The sequence below is a fragment of the Taudactylus pleione genome, unplaced genomic scaffold (assembly GCF_031769625.1).
Source record: "Taudactylus pleione unplaced genomic scaffold, aTauple2 ptg000394l, whole genome shotgun sequence".
Lineage (NCBI taxonomy): Eukaryota > Metazoa > Chordata > Amphibia > Anura > Myobatrachidae > Taudactylus > Taudactylus pleione.
Window position 1 is genome coordinate 378,797 of NW_028284795.1, and position 25,691 is coordinate 404,487.

General features: G+C 50.1%; 1 protein-coding gene across 1 annotated transcript in view; it reads left to right on the forward strand.

Annotated features, from left to right (window-relative positions):
• The window catches only part of COG4 (component of oligomeric golgi complex 4), a 64,814-nt gene that overhangs the window by 10,609 nt on the left and 28,514 nt on the right, over window positions 1–25,691 (forward strand). The window contains exons 5-9 of the mRNA XM_088446233.1: window positions 3,222–3,415; window positions 4,971–5,076; window positions 11,115–11,272; window positions 12,009–12,067; window positions 15,683–15,816. Of these exons, the coding sequence (XP_088302359.1) occupies window positions 3,222–3,415; window positions 4,971–5,076; window positions 11,115–11,272; window positions 12,009–12,067; window positions 15,683–15,816 (651 nt within the window). The remainder of the gene's footprint in view (window positions 1–3,221; window positions 3,416–4,970; window positions 5,077–11,114; window positions 11,273–12,008; window positions 12,068–15,682; window positions 15,817–25,691) is intronic.

A 25,691-nucleotide genomic window follows, 5' to 3' on the forward strand; every position in this document is an offset into this window, starting at 1 on the left:
CCTGAGGTGTAGTGCACATGGATGGTTGATGCTTGGTTAGCGTTTCCATGGCGTGCAGTGCACATGGATGGTTGATGCCCAGGGATGCTGAGTTAGCATGTTGGCAGTGTGGGGCACACGGATAGTTTTTGCGCGGTTAGCGTGTTCCAACAGTGTGAGGCACATGGACGATTGATGCTTGGTTAACCTGTCCCGCCAGTGTGTGGCACACGGATGGTTGATGCTCAGTTAGCCTGTCCTGGTGGTGTAGGGCACACGGATGGTTGATGCTTGGTTAGCATGTCATGGGGTGTAGGGCACATGGACGATTGCTTGGTTAGCATGTATTGGGGTGTAGGGCACATGGACAATTGATGCTTGGTTAGCATGTCTTGGGGTGTAGGGCACATGGCCGATTGATGCTTGGTTAGCATGTCTTGGGGTGTGGGGCACACGGATGGTTGACGCTCAGTTAGCATGTCTTGGGGTGTGGGGCACACGGATGGTTGATGCTCAGTTAGCATGTCTTGGGGTGTGGGGCACACGGATGGTTGATGCTCGGTTAGCATGTCTTGGGGTGTAGGGCACACGGATGGTTGATGCTCGGTTAGCATGTCTTGGGGTGTAGGGCACACGGATGGTTGATGCTCGGTTAGCATGTCTTGGGGTATGGGGCACACGGATGGTTGATGCTCGGTTAGCATGTCTTGGGGTGTGGGGCACACGGATGGTTGATGCTCGGTTAGCATGTCTTGGGGTGTGGGGCACACGGATGGTTGATAGTCAGAAAGCCTGTCCTGGCTTAGAAGAAGCTGTAACATATTGCTGTAACGTGTTGCTGTAACGTGTTGCTGTAACGTGTTGCAGTGCATGTGTGTTTGGGGCTGGAATATATGTTTTTTGGGGCTGCTATACTAGAGAGTCACCACGCTCCCTTACATTCAATGTAATAACCACTTATAGCACTCGCCACGTGTGCTAATAGTAACAATGTGCAGTTATTCCTCAACCTCTACTTGTACCTGTGTAGAAGTTTAGTATTATTTAACGTAATGGATATGTTCCTACATATATGTAAGTATTATAATCAGTATTAATGTAATAAATAAATTGAAAGAAGTGACCTTTAATCATTTATTTTATTTATTAACTTAATACTGCTTATAACATTTACATATTTCTATGAACATATCCATTACGTTAAATAATACTACATTTCTACAAGTAGAGGTTGAGGAATAACTACACATTGTTACTATTAGCACACCTGGCGAGCGCTTATACAATAAGTGGTTATTACATTGCTGTATCCTTTCCAGGCAGTATGATACTATAATTGGTTATTACAGTGCTGTATTCTTTCCAGGCAGTATGATACTATAAGTGGTTATTACATTGCTGTATCCTTTCCAGGCAATATAATACTATAAGTGGTTATTACATTGCTGTATCCTTTCCAGGCAGTATGATACTATAATGTGGTTATTACATTGCTGTATCCTTTCCAGGCAGTATGATACTATAAGTGGTTATTACAGTGCTGTATCCTTTCCAGGCAGTATGATACTATAATGTGGTTATTACATTGCTGTATCCTTTCCAGGCAGTATGATACTATAATGTGGTTATTACATTGCTGTATCCTTTCCAGGCAGTATGATACTATAAGTGGTTATTACAGTGCTGTATCCTTTCCAGGCAATATAATACTATAAATGGTTAGTACTTTGCTGTCCTTTCCAGGCAGTATGATACTATAAGTGGTTATTACATTGCTGTATTCTTTCCAGGCAGTATGATACTATAAGTGGTTATTACATTGCTGTGTCCTTTCCAGGCAATATAATACTATAAGTGGTTATTACTTTGCTGTCCTTTCCAGGCAGTATGATACTATAAGTGGTTATTACATTGCTGTATCCTTTCCAGGCAGTATGATACTATAAGTGGTTATTACAGTGCTGTATCCTTTCCAGGCAGTATGATACTATAATGTGGTTATTACATTGCTGTATCCTTTCCAGGCAGTATGATACTATAATGTGGTTATTACATTGCTGTATCCTTTCCAGGCAGTATGATACTATAAGTGGTTATTACAGTGCTGTATCCTTTCCAGGCAATATAATACTATAAATGGTTAGTACTTTGCTGTCCTTTCCAGGCAGTATGATACTATAAGTGGTTATTACATTGCTGTATTCTTTCCAGGCAGTATGATACTATAAGTGGTTATTACATTGCTGTGTCCTTTCCAGGCAATATAATACTATAAGTGGTTATTACTTTGCTGTCCTTTCCAGGCAGTATGATACTATAAGTGGTTATTACATTGCTGTATCCTTTCCAGGCAGTATGATACTATAAGTGGTTATTACAGTGCTGTATCCTTTCCAGGCAGTATGATACTATAATGTGGTTATTACATTGCTGTATCCTTTCCAGGCAGTATGATACTATAATGTGGTTATTACATTGCTGTATCCTTTCCAGGCAGTATGATACTATAAGTGGTTATTACATTGCTGTATCCTTTCCAGGCAATATAATACTATAAGTGGTTATTACTTTGCTGTCCTTTCCAGGCAGTATGATACTATAAGTGGTTATTACATTGCTGTATCCTTTCCAGGCAGTATGATACTATAAGTGGTTATTACAGTGCTGTATTCTTTCCAGGCAGTATGATACTATAAGTGGTTATTACATTGCTGTATCCTTTCCAGGCAGTATGATACTATAAGTGGTTATTACATTACTGTATCCTTTCCAGGCAGGGTGATACTATAAGTGGTTATTACTCTGCTGTCCTTTCCAGGCAGTATGATACTATAAGTGGTTATTACATTGCTGTATCCTTACCAGGCAGTATGATACTATAAGTGGTTATTACATTGCTGTATCCTTACCAGGCAGTATGATACTATAAGTGGTTATTACATTGCTGTATCCTTTCCAGGCAGTATGATACTATAAGTGGTTATTACAGTGCTGTATCCTTTCCAGGCAGTATGATACTATAAGTGGTTATTACATTGCTGTATCCTTTCCAGGCAGTATGATACTATAAGTGGTTATTACATTGCTGTATCCTTTCCAGGCAGTATGATACTATAAGTGGTTATTACATTGCTGTATCCTTTCCAGGCAGTATGATACTATAATGTGGTTATTACATTGCTGTATCCTTTCCAGGCAGTATGATACTATAAGTGGTTATTACATTGCTGTATCCTTTCCAGGCAGCATGATTGATGCCAACTTACAGCACCTGCAGGAGGCCGAGCAGCAGCTCAAAGTCCTGGTCAGTGAGAAGTTTGATGCAGCAACTAAGGCCGGAGACTTGCCCCAGGTGGAGCGCTTCTTCAAGATATTCCCTCTGCTGGGGCTACACAAGGAGGGGATCAGCAAGTTCTCTGCATACCTGTGCCGCCAGGTAACACACCAGCCCCCTCCTCACTGACTCCCAGTAACTAACAATGTGCCCGTGTTTCTGACGCAGCAGGCGCCCCCTTCCACCGGGAGTTTTCCCATGTTTCTGGCCTGACACCGCCACCTCCTTTCCCCATCTACAGTGTGCTGCCCCCATGTTTCTGGCCTGACTACCCCCAATCTACAGTGTGATGCCCCCATGTTTCTGGCCTGACTACTCCCCCATCTACAGTGTGCTGCCCCCATGTTTCTGGCCTGACTACCCTCCAATCTACAGTGTGCTGCCCCCATGTTTCGGGCCTGACTACTCCCCAATCTACAGTGTGATGCCCCCATGTTTTCTGGCCTTACTACCCCCCAATCTACAGTGTGCTGCCCCCATGTTTCTGGCCTTACTACCCCCCAATCTACAGTGTGCTGCCCCCATGTTTCTGGCCTGACTACCCCCAATCTATAGTGTGCTGCCCCCATGTTTCTGGCCTGACTGCCCCCCAATCCACAGTGTGCTGCCCCCATGTTTCTGGCCTGACTACCCCCCTAATCTACAGTGTGCTGCCCCCATGTTTCTGGCCTGACTACCCCCCAATCTACAGTGTGCTGCCCCCATGTTTCTGGCCTGACTACCCCCAATCTACAGTGTGCTGCCCCCATGTTTCTGGCCTGACTACCCCCAATCTACAGTGTGCTGCCCCCATGTTTCTGGCCTGACTACTCCCCAATCTACAGTGTGCTGCCCCCATGTTTCTGGCCTGACTACCCCCAATCTACAGTGTGATGCCCCCATGTTTCTGGCCTGACTACCCCCAATCTACAGTGTGATGCCCCCATGTTTCTAACCTGACTACCCCCCAATCTACAGTGTGCTGCCCCCATGTTTCTGGCCTGACTACCCCCCAATCTACAGTGTGCTGTCCCCATGTTTCTGGCCTTACAACCCCCCAATCTACAGTGTGCTGTCCCCATGTTTCTGGCCTTACTACCCCCCAATCTACAGTGTGCTGCCCCCATGTTTCTGGCCTTACTACCCCCCAATCTACAGTGTGCTGTCCCCATGTTTCTGGCCTTACTACCCCCCAATCTACAGTGTGCTGCCCCCATGTTTCTGGCCTGACTACCCCCCAATCTACAGTGTGCTGCCCCCATGTTTCTGGCCTTACTACCCCCCAATCTACAGTGTGTTGCCCCCATGTTTCTGGCCTTACTACACCCCAATCTACAGTGTGCTGCCCCCATGTTTCTGGCCTGACTACCCCCATCTACAGTGTGCTGCCCCCATTTTCTGGCCTGACTACCCCCCATCTACAGTGTGATGCCCCCATGTTTCTGGCCTGACTACCCCCCAACCTACAGTGTGCTGCCCCCATGTTTCTGGCCTGACTACCCCCCAACCTACAGTGTGCTACCCCCATGTTTTAGCCTGACCCCCACCCATGTATAAGGTGCTACTCCCATGTTCCTGCCAATGCTCTAGGCTCTCTATAGGAGGTTTCCTGTCCCACTGTACAGTGTCTGACACTTTCCAGGCCTTACAGCCGCTCATTATGGTCTCTGCTCCACAGGTTGCTAAAAAAGCGGAAGAGAATCTGGCCCTGGCCCTAGGATCAGAGGGCAGCGAGCGGAGAGCGTCCCTGTTATACGCAGACACTCTGACTTTGCTGTTTGAAGGTGAATCTTTTAGACAATGTGCTGTATACACCGAATACTATATCTGCCAACCTGTATCTATACTTCTATCGTAACATGATGCCCTCTACGCTGTATCACAGAGAGGGGACTGGTGTCTCCAGCATAATGTACCCCCTACCATTCTCTACCAACCTACTTCTAGTCTTATACTGTAATGTGCCCGTACAGCTGTATCACAGAGAGGGTCTGGCGCCTCCAGCATAATGTACCCCCTACCATTCTCTACCATCCTACTTCTAGTGTTATACTGTAATATGCCCGTACAGCTGTATCACAGAGAGGGGACTGGTGTCTCCAGCATAATGTACCCCCTACCATTCTCTACCAACCTACTTCTAGTCTTATACTGTAATGTGCCCGTACAGCTGTATCACAGAGAGGGTCTGGCGCCTCCAGCATAATGTACCCCCTACCATTCTCTACCATCCTACTTCTAGTGTTATACTGTAATGTGCCCATACAGCTGTATCACAGAGAGGGGACTGGTGCCTCCAGCATAATGTACCCCCTACCATTCTCTACCAACCTACTTCTAGTCTTATACTGTAATGTGCCCGTACAGCTGTATCACAGAGAGGGGACTGGTGCCTCCAGCATAATGTACCCCCTACCATTCTCTACCAACCTACTTCTAGTCTTATACTGTAATGTGCCCGTACAGCTGTATCACAGAGAGGGGACTGGTGTCTCCAGTATAATGTACCCCCTACCATTCTCTACTATCCTACTTCTAGTGTTATACTGTAATGTGCCCGTACAGCTGTATCACAGAGAGGGGACTGGTGTCTCCAGCATAATGTACCCCCTACCATTCTCTACCATCCTACTCCTAGTGTTATACTATAATGTGCCCGTACAGCTGTATCACAGAGAGAGGACTGGTGTTTCCAGCATAATGTACCCCCTACCATTCTCTACCATCCTACTTCTAGTGTTATACTGTAATGTGCCCGTACAGCTGTATCACAGAGAGGGGACTGGTGCCTCCAGCATAATGTACCCCCTACCATTCTCTACCAACCTACTTCTAGTGTTATACTGTAATGTGCCCATACAGCTGTATCACAGAGAGGGGACTGGTGTCTCCAGTATAATGTACCTCTACCATTCTCTACCAACCTACTTCTAGTGTTATACTGTAATGTGCCCGTACAGCTGTATCACAGAGAGGGGACTGGTGTCTCCAGCATAATGTACCCCCTACCATTCTCTACCAACCTACTTCTAGTGTTATACTGTAATATGCCCGTACAGCTGTATCACAGAGAGGGGACTGGTGTCTCCAGCATAATGTACCCCCTACCATTCTCTACCAACCTACTTCTAGTGTTATACTGTAATGTGCCCGTACAGCTGTATCACAGAGAGGGGACTGGTGTCTCCAGCATAATGTACCCCCTACCATTCTCTACCAACCTACTTCTAGTGTTATACTGTAATGTGCCCATACAGCTGTATCACAGAGAGGGGACTGGTGTCTCCAGCATAATGTACCCCCTACCATTCTCTACCAACCTGCTTCTAGTGTTATACTGTAATGTGCCCGTACAGCTGTATCACAGAGAGGGGACTGGTGTCTCCAGCATAATGTACCCCCTACCATTCTCTACCAACCTACTTCCAGTGTTATACTGTAATGTGCCCGTACAGCTGTATCACAGAGAGGGGACTGGTGTCTCCAGCATAATGTACCCCCTACCATTCTCTACCAACCTACTTCTAGTGTTATTGTTCCCGTTCCTCTATCACAACGAGGGACGGGGTATTATTCGTCTCTGTTTCTGGTGCAGAAACCCAATGGTTCTCATCGCCCTATCCTCAACTTGAAGTCTCTGAACAAATTCCTCAGAGTTCCCAAGTTCAGGATGGAAACGTTACGTTCCATCATTCTGGCGATGGAACCGGGGGATTACATGGTGTCCCTGGACATCCAGGACGCCTACCTCCATGTTCCGATAGCATCTTCACACCAGCGGTATCTGAGGTTCGCTATCCTTCAACACCACTATCAGTTCCGGGCGCTACCCTTTGGTCTCTCCACGGCACCGAGGGTGTTCACGAAGATTATGGCGGTCATGGCCGCACATCTTCGGAACCAGAATGTACGGCTGCTGTCGTACCTGGACGACCTCCTGTTGCTGGCGAGCTCCCCGGAGGTACTGCTTCAACATCTCCACCTGACGATCGCTTGCCTGCAAGCACACGGGTGGTTGATAAATTGGAAAAAGTCCTCTCTGATTCCATCACAGCGGATGGTTCATTTGGGAGCCCTGCTGGATTCGCGTCAGCAAAGGATCTTCCTGACTCCGGAGAAGGTCGCCTCACTACAGCTGCGGATACGCAGTTGCCTGAGCCGTTGCCGCCTGTCGGTCCATTCGGCTATGAGAGTTCTGGGGTCCATGGTGTCGACATTCGACATGGTGGAATTTGCCCAGTTCCATTCCCGGCCCCTGCAGGGGCTGATTCTATCAGAATGGAACGGGTTACCTCACCGGATCCGCTCTCAGGTGCTGGTGTTGTCTCCGGACGTTCGGCTATCTTTGGCTTGGTGGCTTCAGACAGCTCATCTGGTCGAGGGGCGCCCATTTTGGATCCCGGACTGGGTCCTGCTCACGACGGATGCCAGTCTCCGGGGTTGGGGGGCAGTGACCGGCTCTTTGTCGCTTCAGGGTCGTTGGTCAGCGGAAGAAGCACTTCTCCCCATCAACATCCTGGAACTGCGGGCAGTATACAAGGCCCTGCAGTCGTCCGGCCCCGCTCTTCACGGAAGGGCGGTACAGGTGCAGTCCGACAACGCCACCACGGTGGCGTATATCAATCACCAAGGCGGAACTCGCAGTCAGGCAGCGATGTCGGAGGTGTCTCGTATCCTGTCTTGGGCGGAGGGTCACATTCCAGCGATCTCGGCGGTCTTCATCCCCGGAGTCCTCAATTGGGAGGCGGACTTCCTCAGCCGTCACGACGTGCATCCCGGGGAATGGTCGCTTCACCCAGAGGTGTTTCAGCTACTCGTGGACAGGTGGGGACTGCCGGAGCTGGACTTGATGGCCTCCCGTCACAATCACAAGTTGCCCGTTTACGGGTCAAGGACAAGAGACGCAGGTGCAAGTCTGGTGGACGCGCTGTCGGTGACATGGACGTTTCACCTGGCGTATCTGTTTCCTCCGATATCCCTGCTTCCTCGGGTTCTGCGGAAATTCAAGCAGGACGGCGGCATGCTCGTGCTGGTAGCTCCGGCGTGGCCCAGACGTCCTTGGTACTCCGATCTGAGGAGCCTCTCCATCGACGCTCCGTACCTTCTTCCTCAACGTCGGGACCTGTTGTCTCAGGGGCCCTGCCTTTACCCGGATCTGGGTCGGCTGTCTTTGACGGCGTGGCTCTTGAGACAGCCGTCTTGAGGTCTCGGGGCTTCTCCAGTTCGGTTATTGGTACGATGCTCAGGGCACGCAAGCCTGCTTCAGCACGGATTTATCACAGAGTGTGGCACACTTACTTTCAGTGGTGTGAGTCCAGACTTTATGATCCTCAGGTGTTCCGAGTTTCTAGGATCTTGGAATTTCTTCAGTCAGGATTGGATCTCGGCTTACGCCTTGCATCTCTGAAGGTTCATGTGTCCGCCTTGTCCGTGTGGTTTCAACGGCGGATTGCAATACTACCAGACGTTCACACCTTTTTCCAAGGTGTTCTCAGGATCCAGCCTCCCTTTGTGCCTCCTGTGGCTCCTTGGGACTTGGCGGTGGTGCTACGGGTCCTGCAGGGTCCTCCGTTTGAGCCTCTTGAGGCGGTGGAGCTCAAGTGGCTGACATTTAAGACGGTTTTTCTCCTGGCAATTGCTTCGGCCAGGAGGGTGTCTGAATTGGGGGCGCTTTCCTGTCGCCCTCCTTTCCTGATTTAACACCAGGACAGAGCGGTGCTCCGCACTCGTCCTGAGTTTTTGCCCAAAGTGGTCTCAAAGTTCCATATTAATCAGGAACTTGTTGTGCCAGCTTTTCAGTCCCCTGATCTTTCAGCTGGTGAGACTTCCTTAGATGTGGTCCGGGCGCTTAGAATTTATGTAGACCGGACGGCTTCGGTTAGGAAGTCTGATTCCTTGTTTATCCTCTTTGGTTTTCACAAGAGGGGTTGGCCTGCCAACAAACAAACGTTAGCCCGTTGGCTTCGTTCCGTTATTTGTGAGGCTTATGCACAGGAGGGCTTACCTGTGCCAGCCTCTGTTAAGGCTCATTCCACTCGTTCTGTGGGTCCCTCTTGGGCTGCTAGACGTGGCGCTTCTGCTGTTCAGCTGTGTAGGGCGGCCACTTGGTCTTCAATTCAAACGTTTTTGAGGTTCTATGCGTTTGACGCCTTTGCCTCTCAGGATGCATCCTTTGGGCGCCGGGTACTCCTTTCAGCACAGGAGCGTCCCCGCCCTTAGTTGTACTGCTTTGGGACATCCCCAAGGTCAACCCTGTGGACCCCCTATGGACCCTGAAGTAGAAAACAAGAGATATGGTAAGAACTTACCTTTGTTATCTCTGTTTCTACGAAGTCCATAGGGTCCACAGGGCGCCCGCCCTGACTCACCTGGCTTCAAATGGGCTGTGTGGCTGGTCACCGGTTTTCCGTCTCCTATTGCTGTGAGTATGGTTTCTTGTGTGTTCCAGTCTTCCTTCTCTCTGTTCCATATTCTCCTCCGGCCTAGGCTGCTTACCAACTGAGGTGCCTGTGACTCGGGGGCGGGGTATAGAGGAGGACCCAAGTGCATCCTGGGAGCTAAAAGCTTAACTGTGTGGTGCCCATGGATCCTGTTCCAGCTATAACCCCAAGGTCAACCCTGTGGACCCTATGGACTTCGTAGAAACAGAGATAACAAAGGTAAGTTCTTACCATATCTCTTGTTATGCCCGTACAGCTGTATCACAGAGAGGGGACTGGTGTCTCCAGCATAATGTACCCCCTACCATTCTCTACCAACCTACTTCTAGTGTTATATTGTAATGTGCCCGTACAGCTGTATCACAGAGAGGGGACTGGTGTCTCCAGCATAATGTACCCCCTACCATTCTCTACCAACCTACTTCTAGTGTTATACTGTAATGTGCCTGTACAGCTGTATCACAGAGAGGGGACTGGTGTCTCCAGCATAATGTACCCCCTACCATTCTCTACCATCCTACTTCTAGTGTTATACTGTAATGTGCCCGTACAGCTGTATCACAGAGAGGGGACTGGTGTCTCCAGCATAATGTACCCCCTACCATTCTCTACCATCCTACTTCTAGTGTTATACTGTAATGTGCCCGTACAGCTGTATCACAGAGAGGGGACTGGTGTCTCCAGCATAATGTACCCCCTACCATTCTCTACCATCCTACTTCTAGTGTTATACTGTAATGTGCCCGTACAGCTGTATCACAGAGAGGGGACTGGTGTCTCCAGCATAATGTACCCCCTACCATTCTCTACCAACCTACTTCTAGTGTTATACTGTAATGTGCCCGTACAGCTGTATCACAGAGAGGGGACTGGTGTCTCCAGCATAATGTACCCCCTACCATTCTCTACCAACCTACTTCTAGTGTTATACTGTAATGTGCCCATACAGCTGTATCACAGAGATGGGACTGGTGTCTCCAGCATAATGTACCCCTACCATTCTCTACCAACCTACTCCTAGTGTTATACTGTAATGTGCCCATACAGCTGTATCACAGAGAGAGGACTGGTGTCTCCAGCATAATGTACCCCTACCATTCTCTACCATCCTACTCCTAGTGTTATACTGTAATGTGCCCGTACAGCTGTATCACAGAGAGGGGACTGGTGTCTCCAGCATAATGTACCCCCTACCATTCTCTACCAACCTACTTCTAGTGTTATACTGTAATGTGCCCGTACAGCTGTATCACAGAGAGGGACTGGTGTCTCCATGAGAATAAACCATATATGTAATAAATCACTATCCGCTCGGCTTCCGTCTCTCCTGGTACCAGGGCACTTGTGCTTGTCGTTCTCCAGTCACTGTCGCTGTTTTTCAGGTATTGCTCGTATAGTGGAGACGCATCAACCCATCCTGGAGACTTACTATGGGCCAGGGAGACTGTATATGCTCATTAAGTACCTGCAGGCGGAGTGTGACCGGCAGGTGGAAATAGTGGTGGATACGTTTATGCAGCAGAGAGACTATCAGAGAAAGGTGAGGATGTGGGTGATTAGGAAGGATGGGGTGCGAGGTGCCATTTGCTATCTCACACAAGCCGTGTGGTGCCATCTGCTATTTCGTACAGGCTGTGAGGTATGAGGTGCCATCTGATATTACATACAGGCCATGAGATGCCACCTGATATCTTGTACAGGCTATGAGGTATGAAGTGCCATCTGCTATCTCATGCAGGCCGTGAGGTGTCAACAGATATCTCATACTGGCTGTGAGGTATGAGGTGCCATCTGCTATCTCATACAGGCTGTGTGGTGCCATCTAATATTACATACAGACCGTGAGGTGCCACCTGCTATCTCATACAGGTTGTGAGGTATGAGGTGCCATCTGCTATCTTGTACAGGTCGTGAGGTATGAGATGCCATCTGATATCTCATACAGGCCGTGAGGTATGAGGTGCCATCTGATATCGCATATAGGCTGTGAGGTGCTATCCCATATCTCATACAGGTCGTGATATCTCATGTAGGCTGTGAGGTACCATATGTTGTATCATGCAGGCTTTGAGGTATGAGGTGCCATATGTTGTATCATGCAGGCTGTGAGGTATGAGGTGCCATATGTTGTATCATGCAGGCTGTGAGGTATGAGGTGCCATATGTTGTATCATGCAGGCTGTGAGGTATGAGGTGCCATATGTTGTATCATGCAGGCTGTGAGGTATGAGGTGCCATATGTTGTATCATGCAGACTGTCACATCTTTTCTTGCAGTTTCAGCAGGTGCAGAACAGTATGATGAAAGCGTCATCTGTGGACAAGATGGAGCCCAGGTGAGCGCATGACTAATCACACACCTGGGACTGTACAGAATATAGGCAGAGGGGTGTGATAAATCGCCATTGCGGCTGTAATTGTGATACCAGCCTAAAGTGAAAGCTGTGATTCCCTGGAGATGAATCCACTAGAATACGTCAGTCGGTTCCGTATAGTGATCGTACGATGGTTATCCGCTCCCAGTGCTTATAGATTTCCAGATCGAGTCACATGTACGCTATGTATAAGGGTATACCGATGCGGGCGGCCTGATGTTAGATACATTACATTGCTGGGCTGTGCTAGTATCAGTGCCTCATGTGAGTGTGGGGTCATACAGCTCGGAGCACCACGCCTCTCATTGTAGGACCCCACTCCTCTGTGCTAGTATCAGTGCCTCATGTGAGTGCGGGGTCACACAGCCCTGGAGCACCACGCCTCTGATTGTAGGACCCCACTCCTCTGTGCTAGTATCAGTGCCTCATGTGAGTGCGGGGTCACACAGCTTGGAGCACCACGCCTCTGCTTGTAGGACCCCACTCCTCTGTGCTAGTATCAGTGCCTCATGTGAGTGTGGGGTCGCACAGCCCTGGAGCACCACGCCTCTGATTGTAGGACCCCACTCCTCTGTGCTAGTATCAGTGCCTCATGTGAGTGTGGGGTCACACAGCCCCGCAGCACCACGCCTCTCATTGTAGGACCCCACTCCTCTGTGCTAGTATCAGTGCCTCATGTGAGTGTGGGGTCACACAGCTCGGAGCACCACGCCTCTGATTGTAGGACCCCACTCCTCTGTGCTATTATCAGTGCCTCATGTGAGTGTGGGGTCATACAGCTCGGAGCACCACACCTCTGATTGTAGGACCCCACTCCTCTGTGCTAGTATCAGTGCCTCATGTGAGTGTGGGGTCACACCAAGCCCCGCAGCACCACGCCTCTGCTTGTAGGACCCCATTCCTCTGTGCTAGTATCAGTGCCTCATGTGAGTGTGGGGTCATACAGCTCGGAGCACCATGCCTCTGCTTGTAGGACCCCATTCCTCTGTGCTAGTATCAGTGAATCATGTGAGTGTGGGGTCACACAGCCCCGCAGCACCACGCCTCTGATTGTAGGACCCCACTCCTCTGTGCTAGTATCAGTGCCTCATGTGAGTGCTGGTTCGCACAGCCCTGGAGCACCACGCCTCTGTTTGTAGGACCCCACTCCTCTGTGCTAGTATCAGTGCCTCATGTGAGTGTGGGGTCATACAGCTCGGAGCACCACGCCTCTGATTGTAGGACCCCACTCCTCTGTGCTAGTATCAGTGCCTCATGTGAGTGTGGGGTCACACAGCCCCGCAGCACCACGCCTCTGATTGTAGGACCCCACTCCTCTGCTAGTATCAGTGCCTCATGTGAGTGTGGGGTCACACAGCTCGGAGCACCACGCCTCTGCTTGTAGGACCCCATTCCTCTGTGCTAGTATCAGTGCCTCATGTGAGTGTGGGGTCACACAGCTCGGAGCACCATGCCTCTGATTGTAGGACCCCACTCCTCTGTGCTAGTATCAGTGCCTCATGTGAGTGTGGGGTCACATAGACCTGGAGCACCACGCCTCTGATTGTAGGACCCCACTCCTCTGTGCTAGTATCAGTGCCTCATGTGAGTGCGGGGTCACACAGCTCGGAGCACCACGCCTCCGATTGTAGGACCCCACTCCTCTGTGCTAGTATCAGTGCCTCATGTGAGTGCGGGGTCACCCAGCTCGGGGCACCACGCCTCTGATTGTAGGACCCCACTCCTCTGTGCTAGTATCAGTGCCTCATGTGAGTGTGGGGTCACACAGCCCTGCAGCACCACGCCTCTGATTGTAGGACCCCACTCCTCTGTGCTAGTATCAGTGCCTCATGTGAGTGTGGGGTCATACAGCTCGGAGCACCACGCCTCTGCTTGTAGGACCCCATTCCTCTGTGCTAGTATCAGTGCCTCATGTGAGTGTGGGGTCGCACAGCCCTGGAGCACCACGCCTCTGATTGTAGGACCCCACTCCTCTGTGCTAGTATCGGTGCCTCATGTGAGTGTGGGGTCACACAGCCCTGGAGCACCACGCTCTGATTGTAGGACCCCACTCCTCTGTGCTAGTATCAGTGCCTCATGTGAGTGTGGGGTCACACAGCTCGGAGCACCATACCTCTGATTATAGGACCCCACTCCTCTGTGCCAGTATCAGTGCCTCATGTGAGTGTGGGGTCGCACAGCCCCGCAGCACCACGCTCTGATTGTAGGACCCCACTCCTCTGTGCTAGTATCAGTGCCTCATGTGAGTGTGGGGTCACACAGCTCGGAGCACCATACCTCTGATTATAGGACCCCACTCCTCTGTGCTAGTATCAGTGCCTCATGTGAGTGTGGGGTCACATAGACCTGGAGCACCACGCCTCTGATTGTAGGACCCCACTCCTCTGTGCTAGTATCAGTGCCTCATGTGAGTGCGGGGTCACCCAGCTCGGAGCACCACGCCTCTGATTGTAGGACCCCACTCCTCTGTGCTAGTATCAGTGCCTCATGTGAGTGTGGGGTCACACAGCACCACGCCAGTGATTGTAGGACCCCACTCCTCTGTTCTAGTATCAGTGCCTCATGTGAGTGTGGGGTCATACAGCTCGGAGCACCACGCCTCTGATTGTAGGACCCCACTCCTCTGTGCTAGTATCAGTGCCTCATGTGAGTGTGGGGTCACACAGCCCCGCAGCACCACGCCTCTGATTGTAGGACCCCACTCCTCTGTGCTAGTATCAGTGCCTCATGTGAGTGCGGGGTCGCACAGCCCTGGAGCACCACGCCTCTGATTGTAGGACCCCACTCCTCTGTGCTAGTATCAGTGCCTCATGTGAGTGTGGGGTCACACAGCCCCGCAGCACCACGCCTCTGATTGTAGGACCCCTCTCCTCTGTGCTAGTATCAGTGCCTCATGTGAGTGCGGGGTCGCACAGCCCTGGAGCACCACACCTCTGATTGTAGGACCCCACTCCTCTGTGCTAGTATCAGTGCCTCATGTGAGTGCGGGGTCACACAGCTCGGAGCACCGCGCCTCTGATTGTAGGACCCCACTACTCTGTGCTAGTATCAGTGCCTCATGTGAGTGTGGGGTCATACAGCTCGGAGCACCATGCCTCTGATTGTAGGACCCCACTCCTCTGTGCTAGTATCAGTGCCTCATGTGAGTGCGGGGTCACACAGCTCGGAGCACCGCGCCTCTGCTTGTAGGACCCCACTCCTCTGTGCTAGTATCAGTGCCTCATATGAGTGTGGGGTCATACAGCTCGGAGCACCACGCCTCTGATTGTAGGACCCCACTCCTCTGTGCTAGTATCAGTGCCTCATGTGAGTGTGGGGTCATACAGCTCGGAGCACCACGCCTCTGCTTGTAGGACCCCACTCCTCTGTGCTAGTATCAGTGCCTCATGTGAGTGTGGGGTCATACAGCTCGGAGCACCACGCCTCTGATTGTAGGACCCCACTCCTCTGTGCTAGTATCAGTGCCTCATGTGAGTGTGGGGTCACACAGCACCGCGCCTCTGATTGTAGGACCCCACTCCTCTGTGCTAGCAATAAATGTCACGGTGTAATGTGTCCCTGATGTGTTCTGTATAGAGACCTGGACCCAATCCTGGGGGAAGTGGCACTGATGAGCGCCCGCACAGAGCTCTACCTCCGCTTCATCAAGCGCCGCGTGACGTCCGACTTTGAGGTCGGGGACTCGATGGCGACAGAAGAGGTGAAACAAGGTTTGGCTCTTCCCTTACTGCCCTGGGGGTAATGATCCGTTTATATAACCCTCTCCGTACTGGGCATAGGGAGCACACTTCAAAGGCCAGCTGTGATTAGTAACACATTACATGCTACGTACAGTATATATACTGACTGGGGTAATACATTACATGCTGCTACGTACAGTATATATACTGACTGGGGTAACACATTACATGCTGCTACGTACAGTATATATACTGACTGGGGTAACACATTACATGCTGCTACGTACAGTATATATCCTGACTGGGGTAACACATTACATGCTATGTACAGTATATTTCTACTTCAGGGTCCATAGGGGGTCCACAGGGTTGACCTTGGGGTATAGCTGGATCTGGATCCATGGGCACCACGCAGTTAAAGCTTTAGCTGCTCCCAGGATGCACTTGGGTCCGTCCTCCTCTATACCGCGCCCCCGGCCACAGCACCTCAGTTTGAGTTGGTGCCCGGCCGGAGTCGGGTCACCTGCGCAGGGGGGCTGCAGGAGCAGCCCCCAAAAGCTTTCTATTTTTATTTAAGAAAAAAAAAAAAAAAAAAAGAGCCTGTTAGATTTTTATTTTAAAACAGAGGCTCTAGTGTGGCAGCGACGGGCTGCCTATACAGACGCCCACGCTGCCGCTCTCCTTCCCCGCTGGCGCCGCGACGCCAGTACTGCACTGGGGATCGCGGCGGGAGGCCAGAGTCCGTACTAGCCGGACTCTGGGTCCCTCCCTGGACTGCTGCCGGAGTCGCCGGGGACAAGGTAAGCCGCGAGTCGCCGATTAGCGGCGGCTCGCAGGTTTTGCCTGCAGATGCAGTCCTTTGCCCCCGGTCCTAGGGGACAGACCGGGGGCCGCTAGCGGTGGCGGCGGGCTCCCCCTCTGAGGAGGAATAACCCGTGGGACCACTAGACCACCAGGGATATATGGCAAGCGGGATGCCGGCAAGCCCTGGGGTTAATATGCTAGCCAGGGGAGGAAGCCTTCCCTGTCAGCGGCTCCTCCCCTCAGCTCAGCGCGCCTTTCAGCACGGAGTCTGGCGTCGCTGAGCTGCAGCTACTCGGCCACTCCTCCTCTGAGGTCTCCAGCGGCCATTTTCTCACAGTGGCAGCGCAGATCTTCAGGGAGCACGCGGACCGGTCCCCCTGTGTACCTCTCCCCTGATTAAGGACAGCATACACAGCACTATAGCCCTCCCAGACACTGAATCTGGGCAGGTTGATTGTAGTGGAAAGGTGCAGTGAGTATATCTTCCTGCATGGTATGTGACTTTTGCTAGTGCTGCCTGTCTGTGCTTATTTTCTACTTACTGTCAGCTTATACCTATCCCTTTACTTCTCCTACAAGCCCTACAGGTGTGTGGGGGAGGGGCGTTTCTACTGACCTCACTTATATAGATCACGTATTTGTGAGGTCCGTCACATACAGTTGTGTGCTACTCAGTGCCATATTGTGGGCTGTTGTTCAGCACACCGGTGAGTGCGTTTTACTTCTACCCTGGTGCCAGATATATAATATATTCTGTCATGTCAGACGAGGAGGTTGAGCGCTCAGTGGCTCCGGTGTTGGCCTCCTGCGGACGCTGTTCTGCAGGAGTAGATAGGGAGGATTTGTCACAGGATGGCCTGTGTAGTCGATGCCAGGTGGCTCCTGGCCCATCCAGACCTTCTCTGGCGCAGGAACCACCGTGGGCGATGTTTTCTCAAGTGCTGGTGTCTATTGCGGACCGTCTGTCGGTCCCGACTGCTCTCCCTACTAGGGCGTTGTCCCAGCCGACCATCCCCCATTCCCCGGGTGTCCCGCAGTTATTGCGGAGTCCTCCTGGGTCTCAGTCGGTGGGTCCCTATGCGGGGTTGCCTATGTATATACAGGCTTCCCCTGTGCCGCAGCAGCCTGTGGTACCTTTTCAGGCCCCTATGGCGACTCCTCCACCATGGGTGGATGTGCTCTCCAACTCCGTGCAAAATTTGGCGGCCGCTTCCTCAGCTTTTCAGTCAATTTGCAGACTGATGCCTTCTAGGATTTCAAAACGCCCACTCATGACACGGGCTGCTCAGGTATCGGACTCAGAGGGTTCCTCAGATGATGGGGAGGTCCCTGATGACACTGACTCGGACGCCTCGGTCCAGGAAATGGATACCAAGTCGTCCATTAATGTGCGAGCACTAGTTAGGGCGGTGCGAGCTATTCTTCTTATAGAGGATGAGGCACCGGTTCCTAGGTCGAAGTTTCCTAGTTTCAAAAAAACTAAGGTGGCTTCTGCGGTGTTTCCCCTGTCGGATCAGTTGACGGATCATATGGCGGTAGCTTGGCAGGCGCCCAGTAAGAGATTCCTTCCTCAGAAGCGGTTGGCTTCTAATTACCCCTTCCCTGAGGCACATTGTAAAAAATGGGAAACTCCACCGGCGGTGGATTCCCATGTCACCCGTTTAACTCGGGGCGCCACCTTACCATTACCGTCGATATCCTCGCTGAAGGATCCCACGGACAGGAAAGTTGAGACTTGCTTAAAGTCTATTTACTCCCTCTCCGGGGCGGTGGCCCGACCGTCCATGGCCATCTCCTGGGTGGCCAAGGCCATTGAGGGGTGGGCCAATGCATTGGAAGATACCTTCCCAGACGACGCTCCGGATGTCCAGCGGGCGTTGTTGGGACAAATGAGGGACACTGCTTCTTACATTGGAGAAGCTTCTTTAGATGCTAGTCTGCTGACCTCGCGGGTATCGGCTGCAGCGGTGTCTGCCCGCCGATCCTTATGGTTGCGGTCCTGGAGAGCGGACTCTGATTCAAAGAAAGGTCTGGAGGCCTTACCTTTCAATGGGGAATTACTATTTGGTCCGGACTTGGACAAAATAGTGGACACCCTGGCTAAATCCAAGACGGCCTTCCTCCCTTCGGCGGCACTGCCTGCTAAGGTTCGGAGTTCGGCTTTTCGTTCCTTTCGGGTTCAGGGTAAGGCGAAAGGTCAGTCCTTCCCGAGACAGTCTGCGAGTAAGACGGCCTCTAAACCCAAGAAGCAAGCCTGGAGTGCTCGGCGCCCTTCTTCCAAGCAGGAAGATAAACCTGCGGCCTGATGGGACGGGCCTCCCTCTGGGGGACCTCAGAGTGGGAGGCCGACTTCTTCTATTTGCCCAGTGCTGGCACAATACCACCACGGATGCCTGGGTTCGAGAAGTGGTCTCCCAGGGGTACGCCCTGTCTTTTCGGCACAGACCACCCCACCAGTTTTTCTGCACAAGTCCTTCTCAGGACAAGACCAAGGCGTTACAGGTTCAGGAGGCTATAGAGTCCTTGCTGAAAGCAGGGGTCATTGTTCCCGTTCCTCTATCACAACGAGGGACGGGGTATTATTCGTCTCTGTTTCTGGTGCAGAAACCCAATGGTTCTCATCGCCCTATCCTCAACTTGAAGTCTCTGAACAAATTCCTCAGAGTTCCCAAGTTCAGGATGGAAACGTTACGTTCCATCATTCTGGCGATGGAACCGGGGGATTACATGGTGTCCCTGGACATCCAGGACGCCTACCTCCATGTTCCGATAGCATCTTCACATCAGCGGTATCTGAGGTTCGCTATCCTTCAACATCACTATCAGTTCCGGGCGCTACCCTTTGGTCTCTCCACGGCACCGAGGGTGTTCACGAAGATTATGGCGGTCATGGCCGCACATCTTCGGAACCAGAATGTACGGCTGCTGCCGTACCTGGACGACCTCCTGTTGCTGGCGAGCTCCCCGGAGGTACTGCTTCAACATCTCCACCTGACGATCGCTTGCCTGCAAGCATACCGGTGGTTGATAAATTGGAAAAAGTCCTCCCTGATTCCATCACAGCGGATGGTTCATTTGGGAGCCCTGCAAAGGATCTTCCTGACTCCGGAGAAGGTCGCCTCCCTACAGCTGCGGATACGCAGTTGCCTGAGCCGTTGCCGCCTGTCGGTCCATTCGGCTATGAGAGTTCTGGGGTCCATGGTGTCGACATTCGACATGGTGGAATTTGCCCAGTTCCATTCCCGGCCCCTGCAGGGGCTGATTCTATCAGAATGGAACGGGTTACCTCACCGGATCCGCTCTCAGGTGCTGGTGTTGTCTTCGGACGTTCGGCTATCTTTGGCTTGGTGGCTTCAGACAGCTCATCTGGTCGAGGGGCGCCCATTTTGGATCCCGGACTGGGTCCTGCTCACGACGGATGCCAGTCTCCGGGGTTGGGGGGCAGTGACCGGCTCTTTGTCGCTTCAGGGTCGTTGGTCAGCGGAAGAAGCACTTCTCCCCATCAACATCCTGGAACTGCGGGCAGTATACAGGGCCCTGCAGTCGTCCGGCCCCGCTCTTCACGGAAGGGCGGTACAGGTGCAGTCCGACAACGCCACCACGGTGGCGTATATCAATCACCAAGGCGGAACTCGCAGTCAGGCAGCGATGTCGGAGGTGTCTCGTATCCTGACTTGGGCGGAGGGTCACATTCCAGCGATCTCGGCGGTCTTCATCCCCGGAGTCCTCAATTGGGAGGCGGACTTCCTCAGCCGTCACGACGTGCATCCCGGGGAATGGTCGCTTCACCCAGAGGTGTTTCAGCTACTCGTGGACAGGTGGGGACTGCCGGAGCTGGACTTGATGGCCTCCCGTCACAATCACAAGTTGCCCGTTTACGGGTCAAGGACAAGAGACGCAGGTGCAAGTCTGGTGGACGCGCTGTCGGTGAAATGGACGTTTCACCTGGCGTATCTGTTTCCTCCGATATCCCTGCTTCCTCGGGTTCTGCGGAAATTCAAGCAGGACGGCGGCATGCTCGTGCTGGTTGCTCCGGCGTGGCCCAGACGTCCTTGGTACTCCGATCTCAGGAGCCTCTCCATCGACGCTCCGTACCTTCTTCCTCAGCGTCGGGACCTGTTGTCTCAGGGGCCCTGCCTTTACCCGGATCTGGGTCGGCTGTCTTTGACGGCGTGGCTCTTGAGACAGCCGTCTTGAGGTCTCGGGGCTTCTCCAGTTCGGTTATTGGTACCATGCTCAGGGCACGCAAGCCTGCTTCAGCACGGATTTATCATAGAGTGTGGCACACTTGCTTTCAGTGGTGTGAGTCCAGACATTATGATCCTCAGGTGTTCCGAGTTTCTAGGATCTTGGAATTTCTTCAGTCAGGATTGGATCTCGGCTTACGCCTTGCATCTCTGAAGGTTCATGTGTCCGCCTTGTCCGTGTGGTTTCAACGGCGGATTGCAATACTACCAGACGTTCACACCTTTTTCCAAGGTGTTCTCAGGATCCAGCCTCCCTTTGTGCCTCCTGTGGCTCCTTGGGACTTGGCGGTGGTGCTACGGGTCCTGCAGGGTCCTCCGTTTGAGCCTCTTGAGGCGGTGGAGCTCAAGTGGCTGACATTTAAGACGGTTTTTCTCCTGGCAATTGCTTCGGCCAGGAGGGTGTCTGAATTGGGGGCGCTTTCCTGTCGCCCTCCTTTCCTGATTTAACACCAGGACAGAGAGGTGCTCCGCACTCGTCCTGAGTTTTTGCCCAAAGTGGTCTCAAAGTTCCATATTAATCAGGAACTTGTTGTGCCAGCTTTTCAGTCCCCTGATCTTTCAGCTGGTGAGACTTCCTTAGATGTGGTCCGGGCGCTTAGAATTTATGTAGACCGGACGGCTTCGGTTAGGAAGTCTGATTCCTTGTTTATCCTCTTTGGTTTTCACAAGAGGGGTTGGCCTGCCAACAAACAAACGTTAGCCCGTTGGCTTCGTTCCGTTATTTGTGAGGCTTATGCACAGGAGGGCTTACCTGTGCCAGCCTCTGTTAAGGCTCATTCCACTCGTTCTGTGGGTCCCTCTTGGGCTGCTAGACGTGGCGCTTCTGCTGTTCAGCTGTGTAAGGCGGCCACTTGGTCTTCAATTCAAACGTTTTTGAGGTTCTATGCGTTTGACACCTTTGCCTCTCAGGATGCATCCTTTGGGCGCCGGGTACTCCTTTCAGCACAGGAGCGTCCCCGCCCTTAGTTGTACTGCTTTGGGACATCCCCAAGGTCAACCCTGTGGACCCCCTATGGACCCTGAAGTAGAAAACAAGAGATATGGTAAGAACTTACCTTTGTTATCTCTGTTTCTACGAAGTCCATAGGGTCCACAGGGCGCCCGCCCTGACGCACCTGGCTTCAAATGGGCTGTGTGGCTGGTCACCGGTTTTCCGTCTCCCATTTCTGTGAGTATGGTTTCTTGTGTGTTCCAGTCTTCCTTCTCTCTGTTTAGTCTCCTCCTCCGGCCTTGGCTGCTTACCAACTGAGGTGCTGTGGCCGGGGGCGGGGTATAGAGGAGGACGGACCCAAGTGCATCCTGGGAGCAGCTAAAGCTTTAACTGCGTGGTGCCCATGGATCCAGATCCAGCTATACCCCAAGGTCAACCCTGTGGACCCTATGGACTTCGTAGAAACAGAGATAACAAAGGTAAGTTCTTACCATATCTCTTGTTATACTGACTGGGGTAACACATTACATGCTGCTACGTACAGTATATATATATATATATATATATATATATATACTGACTGGGGTAACACATTACATGCTGCTACGTACAGTATATATATATATATATATATATATATATATATATATATATATATATATACTGACTGGGGTAACACATTACATGCTGCTACGTACAGTATATATATATATATATATATATATATATATATATATACTGACTGGGGTAACACATTACATGCTACGTACAGTATATATACTGTCTGGGTAACACATTACATGCTGCTACGTACAGTATACTGACTGGGGTAACACATTACATGCTACGTACAGTATACTGACTGGGGTAACACATGCTACGTTCAGTTTATATACTGACTGGGGTAACACATTACATGCTGCTACGTACAGTATATATACTGACTGGGGTAACACATTACATGCTACGTACAGTATATATACTGATTGGGGTAACACATTACATGCTGCTACGTACAGTATATATACTGACTGGGGTAACACATTACATGCTGCTATGTACAGTGTATGTACTGACTGGGGTAACACATTACATGCTACGTACGGTATATATACTGACTGGGGTAACACATTACATGCCACGTACAGTATATATACTGTCTGGGTAACAAATTACATGCTACGTACAGTTTATATACTGACTGGGGTAACACATTACATGCTGCTACGTACAGTATATATACTGACTGGGGTAACACATTACATGCTGCTACGTACAGTATATATACTGACTGGGGTAACACATTACATGCTTCTACGTACAGTATATATACTGACTGGGGTAACACATTACATGCTGCTACGTACAGTATACTGACTGGGGTAACACATTACATGCTGCTACGTACAGTATACTGACTGGGGTAACACATGCTACGTACAGTATATATACTGACTGGGGTAACACATTACATGCTGCTACGTACAGTATATATACTGACTGGGGTAACACATTACATGCTACGTACAGTATACTGACTGGGGTAACACATGCTACGTACAGTATATATACTGTCTGGGTAACAAATTACATGCTACGTACAGTTTATATACTGACTGGGGTAACACATTACATGCTGCTACGTACAGTATATATACTGACTGGGGTAACACATTACATGCTGCTACGTACAGTATATATACTGACTGGGGTAACACATTACATGCTGCTACGTACAGTATATATACTGACTGGGGTAACACATTACATGCTGCTACGTACAGTATACTGACTGGGGTAACACATTACATGCTGCTACGTACAGTATACTGACTGGGGTAACACATGCTACGTACAGTATATATACTGACTGGGGTAACACATTACATGCTGCTACGTACGGTATATATACTGACTGGGGTAACACATTACATGCTACGTACAGTTTATATACTGTCTGGGTAACACATTACATGCTGCTACGTACAGTATATATACTGACTGGGGTAACATGCTACGTACAGTATATATCCTGACTGAGGTAACACATTACATGCTGCTACGTACAGTATACTGACTGGGGTAACACATGCTACATACAGTATATATACTGACTGGGGTAACACATTACTTGCTACTACGTACAGTATATATACTGACTGGGGTAACACATTACATGCTGCTACGTACAGTATACTGACTGGGGTAACACATTACATGCTACGTACAGTATATATACTGACTGGGGTAACACATTACATGCTGCTACGTACAGTATACTGACTGGGGTAACACATGCTACGTACAGCATATATACTGACTGGGGTAACACATTACATGCTGCTACGTACGGTATATATACTGACTGGGGTAACACATTACATGCTACGTACAGTATATATACTGACTGGGGTAACACATTACATGCTACGTACAGTATACTGACTGGGGTAACACATGCTACGTACAGTATATATACTGACTGGGGTAACACATTACATGCTGCTACGTACGGTATATATACTGACTGGGGTAACACATTACATGCTACGTACAGTATATATACTGTCTGGGTAACACATTACATGCTACGTACAGTTTTATATACTGACTGGGGTAACACATTACATGCTACGTACAGTATATATACTGACTGGGGTAACACATTACATGCTACGTACAGTATATATACTGACTGGGGTAACACATTACATGCTACGTACAGTATAAATACTGACTGGGGTAACACATTACATGCTACGTACAGTATATATACTGACTGGGGTAACACATTACATGCTACGTACAGTATATATACTGACTGGGGTAACACATTACATGCTGCTACGTACAGTATATATACTGACTGGGGTAACACATTACATGCTGCTACGTACAGTATATATACTGACTGGGGTAACACATTACATGCTGCTACGTACAGTATATATACTGACTGGGGTAACACATTACATGCTGCTACGTACAGTATATATCCTGACTGGGGTAACACATTACATGCTGCTATGTACAGTATATATACTGACTGGGGTAACACATTACATGCTGCTACGTACAGTATATATCCTGACTGGGTTAACACATTACATGCTACGTACAGTATACTGACTGGGGTAACACATTACATGCTACGTACAGTATATATACTGACTGGGGTAACACATTACATGCTACGTACAGTATATATACTGACTGGGGTAACACATTACATGCTGCTACGTACAGTATATATATTGACTGGGGTAACACATTACATGCTGCTACGTACAGTATATATCCTGACTGGGGTAACACATTACATGCTGCTATGTACAGTATATATACTGACTGGGCTAACACATTACATGCTACGTACAGTATATATACTGACTGGGGTAACACATTACATGCTGCTACGTACAGTATATATACTGACTGGGGTAACACATTACATGCTACGTACAGTATACTGACTGGGGTAACACATGCTACGTACAGTATATATACTGTCTGGGTAACAAATTACATGCTACGTACAGTTTATATACTGACTGGGGTAACACATTACATGCTGCTACGTACAGTATATATACTGACTGGGGTAACACATTACATGCTGCTACGTACAGTATATATACTGACTGGGGTAACACATTACATGCTTATACGTACAGTATATATACTGACTGGGGTAACACATTACATGCTGCTACGTACAGTATACTGACTGGGGTAACACATTACATGCTGCTACGTACAGTATACTGACTGGGGTAACACATGCTACGTACAGTATATATACTGACTGGGGTAACACATTACATGCTGCTACGTACGGTATATATACTGACTGGGGTAACACATTACATGCTACGTACAGTTTATATACTGTCTGGGTAACACATTACATGCTGCTACGTACA